The sequence below is a fragment of the Phoxinus phoxinus genome, assembly GCF_949152265.1.
Source record: "Phoxinus phoxinus genome assembly, chromosome: 25".
In the NCBI taxonomy this organism is placed as follows: domain Eukaryota; kingdom Metazoa; phylum Chordata; class Actinopteri; order Cypriniformes; family Leuciscidae; genus Phoxinus; species Phoxinus phoxinus.
In genome coordinates, this window is record NC_136900.1 from 16,558,475 (window position 1) to 16,564,474 (window position 6,000).

Consider the following 6,000-nt stretch of genomic DNA (forward strand, 5'->3'; position numbering starts at 1 on the left):
TAAAACCATTTTTTTTTAATCCAGTCAATGCTTGAGTTGGTATTTTGAGTAAATACCTTCTCATTAGCTTTCGTTAACTGATAGAGAGTGTTTGCTGCCTCCTCTCTCGCAGCCTTCAACTCCAGGCGTAGCTCCTCATTGCGGCCGGTCAGCTGATCTACCTGCGTTCTCAGGTGGAGGCTTGCATCAAACTTTCCCTCTGAGTACTTCATCTCCAACGCCTTAAGATAAGCACATTTATTACTCATATATGTTGTGACAGGATATTTAGGAACAGTAATGTCACTTCGCTGCAAGATTAAAAACCAAAAACTTCATATTCAAGAATGTAAGACTGAAAAAAGTTATCAAGATGACTAATCCCTAAACCAGCACAAAATCTCTGCTTGCAGAACTCTGATGAAAGCTCTGCAGATTTCCGCAAAATTTGACTGCCTGTCTCCCCTTGCATTTTCATCTATTTTCCCCTCACTTTAATTACATTTTGTAAAGGCTTTCCTTAAATATTTTGAACAAAAGGTTAAATAAGAGTGTAGCACTCTTAGCTCAGTTTAAACACATTTTACTACACACCATTACATGTATAATTTTATATTTAAATTTATTATTTAAAATGCATAATTATGACATGTATTATTTATTTATAAATAAAAAATAAACATTTATATAATTATATATATATATTATATTCATTAGTTACATAAAATGTACAACAACATAATTATGAGATTTATTATTTATAAGTTATTATTTCAATTAAAAATATCGTTTTTTCAATTAAATATTGCATTACTCATTAAATGTATAATTTTATTTGCAATATATATATATATATATATATATTAGTGCTGTCAATTCAATTAATTGTGACTAATCACATATAACATAAAACTTTTGCTTATATAATGCGTGTATATATAAATATCTTAGATTTATGTATGCATATACATACATCAATATGTGTATATATATATATATATAAATATATATTACAAAAAAACTTTTATGTTAGATATGATTAATCGCAATTAATTGATTTGACAGCACTAATATATATATATATATTTTATATTTTTTATTATTATTATTATTTTTTAATTAAAAGTATTATTTATTATCTTTCACACATACATTTTTTGTTTTCTCAATTAATTATTATATTACTTATTAAATGTATACTTTTATATTTACATTTATAATTTCACATGCATACGTAATTATAATATTTATTTATTAAAAAAAATTAAAACATTATTTATTATTATTATAATTTACTAAGTTAATATTTTTATAATTCACACATATAAATATAAATAATTTATTTTCATTAAATATTTTATACAAAGAAAATAATGCAATACTACACAGATTCAGTGTGGGCCCACTAAACGTTGGTGAACGTACACTGACGAGTCTCTCCAGGCTGGGAATGCTGACGCCAGTGGCTGTGGGTGTTTTCTTCTGAGCGTCCTGGATGGCCTGCAGGATCTCCTTCATTCCCTGCTCCAGCTGTTTATTCTCATTCAGCATTTCATTCACTGCAGGAGAGAGAGAAACATTATAGTCACAGAAACCACCTGACACCGCAAGTGCTGGAAGATCACAGTGAGTGATGCTTCTCACATTTGGCCTTGAACTGGGCAGATTCTGTTCTCTTGAGCTCCAGTTCTTTCTCTTTGTTGCTCAGCTCTTTCTGTAGACGCTCGTTCTGAGAAACAAACGGGTTGTTAGCTTAGCTTTAACGCTTAAGATGTTCAAAACTCATCGTTCTCTGATAAAGGCTTACTTTGCGTTTGATCTCTTCATCGGTAGATCCAGAGACAGGCCTCTCTCTAACAGATCTGCTGGGCTTTTCTTCAACACTGTCATCAAGGAGTGAACTACTGACTACGGATATGCCTTAAAAAAAAAGAAATGTACTGTCAGATTTTATTGTATAATGTTACAATGCAAACAAATGCTCTGTTTATGTGAATAGGACATGAGTCTATAACTGATATGCAGCATCTTGGAGTTAAGATCTCACCTTTGTCCTTAACCAGCGCACGAATGCGTTGTTTCAGCTCGAGCCTTTCCTCCTCAAGGCGCTCAATCTAAGGAGAGTCCCGTTAAAAGTCAAAGACAAAATTTTAAATGGGATAACGGACCAAAGCCAGACCATAGAGATAAAGTTGTACCTCTTTCAGCAGGACCTGGTTCTCTGCTTTGTACTGTCTCTGCTTCAAAACCTTTGATCTCTGAAATTCACTCAAATCCAGTTCTTCCTTTGGATTTAATCCTGGTGAGGGAACATGATCCCAATGAGGGTCGAAGCTGATTATAATCTTAGCAAAATCAAGATGGGATATGAAAATAATCTTTATGTCTAGGTGTAGGTAAAAACAGAGATACAGTAATTGAGCCAGATCCATGATGGGAATGTTACAATAATAAGCAGGTTGAAGAAAATTACCCAGCCGTTCTCGTAGGTCTTCGTTCTCGTCTAGTAAATTGTTGATTTTGATCTCCAGCTGGTTAATCTCTTTTATCATGGCTTCTATCTCCCGGTCTCTCACTCGGATTTGATTTTTACAATCTTTGATCTCAGTGATTGCAGCTTCCAAACCATCTGTCCCCTGAAAGACAGTTAAGTGCTTCAAGACAAACGTTTATGCAGGAATAATATAACTTTTTATAAGCTAAATTGTCCCCTTGTTGTCTTCAATTATTTGTGATTAAGTGTTGCTACCCATGTCAGACATTGTAAAAGTTGCACCAAAATCTTTATATTTGAGAAGCCACCCAAAAACTTTATTGCTAGAGTATAGTGTGATGATTATGTTTTTTTTAAATTACATTATCAACCTGATTATATGAACAAAAATATTATCTTTAGCTAGTGGTCACAAAGATAGATGCAACAGAACAACAAAAATGATGAAAACTGTTGATAACCATAGTCACACATACCGGTATATTAGTTTACGCATTAAACGTATAATTTTTATATTTAAATACAAATTTTGAATATTTAATTAAAAAGTATAAATATTACATTTATCCACATATATTATTTTAGTTAAATATAAGTTTGTCACAAAGGTAGATGCGACATATCGAAGTATGGATAAAACTGTTGATAATCATACTAATAGAAACTTTTTGAAGCTGCTTGAGCAAATAATAATATTAGTTCATTCATATTTAAATTTGTAAAACTTGAATTCATGTACATTTATTTACCTTTTTTTTATATATATATATATATTTTTGAAGATTCTATGAAAAAACAAACAAATGAATAAGTGAGCTTATAAGCAACAGATCCTTTGGCTCATCTTGTTCCTTAACGCATGGTGCGACTTCTACTAGTAGATTCAAGAAAAAGATCTTGTTAAGATGCTTTGTGACCTTATTGAGTTGAAGATGCTATTGGAAAATCGAGTAACTAAATGTCAACCAAACCTCAGACTATTTATAGTAACCCCAAAAAGTATTTCGACTTTGTAACGGCAGTGAATTTGACAATACCGAAGGTAAGTGCCGAGGTAGAAACTCACAGACTCATAGAGACGCATTCGACTGAGGGTGTCATTTAGTTCTTTGTCTTTGTCCCTGGCGTCACGTTCAGCCAGTTGGGCGGCACGCTCGGCCTCCAGAGCTCTCCTCTCAGCCACTAGCAGTTTACTGCTCAAGTCCTCCAACCTACGCTGCTGCACACTGGCATGACCCTTTTCTTTCTTCAATGGTTTTTTTCAGCTCCTCGACGAGCAGAGCGTTTTTTTCCATTTCCGTCGTGTACTGCTCGACTTGCTCTGACAGCATCTTGATCTGGTTGTCCCTCTCTTGCACAGCCTTTTGAAGTCAAACACAAAGTCAGTGACTTCTTTGAACTGGGATAGAATGAGATGAACCAATATGACGGAAACAATGAATGAAGACAGATGAATGACACATAAAGCAAAGGAAATGAGAAACAGAGATACTCACAGCACACAGTTCATATATGACCTGACTCCGGCGAGTCGTAAAGGAGAGAGAATGGAAAAAGGAAACATTTGCAAGCCAATGAAGCATTTGAAAGGAAGTAGTAACGATTAAAAGGAACGTGCATCACAAAGAACACACAAATAGAGAGACCGACATCATAAAGCACACAAACTAAGCCAAATTGGCAATGCATATGTATAGATCTGAGGCCTGTTTCACACGTCTCACGTCAGTTTCAGCGCTCATATTAACAGGTTACAGCATGCATGCTGTGTTCCAGAAGCATCACTGAGTTCTGCCACTGAAAATATTTCTGTCATGCGTCATGTACTTAAACTTAAGAGAAAACACATTGAAATACACAATAAACCTATTAATCAAGCACTTCTATCCATCCATCCATCCATCCATCCATCCATCCATCCATCCATCCATCCATCTATCTATCTATCTATCTTTAGCAATACAGGCTATTATGAAGAAAACATCAAATAAAAGTGGGACACATTGTTTAAAACAATACATCTGGCGGGCTACGTTCCACACGACAAACACATAAACACTTTCTTTCAGCAACTCTGACTGAATCCAGATGATTTGAGCAGTTTATAGCTACACTTTTGGGTTTTTGTTCCACTCCTTATGAATGCATTCACGTCTTACTCACGTAAATTCAATTTCACAATAAACAAGTTTGTTAAAATTATCAATGGCCAACTCTAATACTCATTTTATTAATCACCGCAATTAAAGGCACTATTCAGTGTCATAACTCAGAAATCACTTTATTTCCTATATAAAAATGCTGCAGAAACGCTGTCACACTGCAAACGCAGGATGTGTGAAAAAGGCCTAAGACAAATCCTGTAACCTAGTTAATAGGGTCATTTTTTAAACTAAATTTGAAGTAATATGAGTTTGGATAATAAATAAAAATGTATATGAGAGAAAGAATAAAAACAATGACTAGCCTAAGTGAGTATTACAATGAATGCAATCACCTGATTAATGAAATTCATTTTGGTTGATAATTGAATAATTATAATGTTTTATCAAAACACAAATGTAATATGTATACTTACATATTACAAATATAATATTAAATTCCACAAACAAATAAATAAAAAAATTAAGGTTGGGGCCGGTATTAAAACTTTTATGTATTTTAAAGAAGTCTCTCATGCTCACCAAGGCTGCATTTATTTGATCAAAAATACAGTAAAAACAGTGATATTGTGAGATATTATTAAAAATGACTGTTTTCTATTTAAAAATATGTGAAAATTATTCATGTAATGGCAAAGCTAAATTTTCAGCATCATTACTCTAGTCTTCAGTGTCACATGATCCTCCAAAAATCATTCTAATGCTAATTTGCTGCTCAAGAAACATTTCTTAATATCAATGTTGAAAACAGTTGTGCTGGTTAATATTTCAGTGACACATTTCCCCAAGATTCTTTGATTAATAGAACAGCATTGATTGAAATACAAATCGTTTGACATCTTTACTGACATTTTTTATCTATTTATCTTACTAACGCCAAACATATAATTACATAATATAAATGACAAATTGAACATTTGATGAGTACATATTGACACCCCTAGTGTTCAACCTTTTTCAGGATAGAGAGCTGTGAGATATGAAATCTGACTGACCTGCTGCAGTGCGATGATGTTGCTTTTGTCGGAGTCCATCTGAGCAGCTCGAAGTTTCTCCCTCAAATCTCTGATCATCTGTTGATACTCCAAAATTTCCATATCTTTCACTGATAAAACACTCTGAAACCGACACAAACACATGACAGTTACAGCATGTAGAACTTCCTAAACTACCAAAACAATAAACCTTTTTTATTCCCTCATTTGACTCATTGTGTATTTTGTATTTGACTGTTTAGGGACATTGCTGGTCTATAGGTTGGGCCCCCGGTGTGGGATGTTGCTGTGGGCCCCCCTCGGTCAAAATTCGCCCCTCTAGGGACGGCCCTGCTAGGTATGTATGATGCCTTCTGCGGGTTAGACATTT

The 6,000-nt window shown here is 33.9% G+C and overlaps 1 protein-coding gene across 1 annotated transcript in view; it reads right to left on the reverse strand.

Annotated features, from left to right (window-relative positions):
- The window catches only part of cep290 (centrosomal protein 290), a gene marked incomplete at its 3' end in the record, with an annotated part of 28,034 nt that overhangs the window by 19,109 nt on the left and 2,925 nt on the right, over positions 1–6,000 (reverse strand). Inside the window, 11 exon segments of the mRNA XM_079604381.1 lie at positions 57–221; positions 1,405–1,538; positions 1,624–1,708; positions 1,787–1,899; positions 2,027–2,093; positions 2,178–2,278; positions 2,453–2,615; positions 3,540–3,734; positions 3,736–3,834; positions 5,631–5,753; positions 5,821–5,864. Of these exon segments, the coding sequence (XP_079460507.1) occupies positions 57–221; positions 1,405–1,538; positions 1,624–1,708; positions 1,787–1,899; positions 2,027–2,093; positions 2,178–2,278; positions 2,453–2,615; positions 3,540–3,734; positions 3,736–3,834; positions 5,631–5,753; positions 5,821–5,864 (1,289 nt within the window).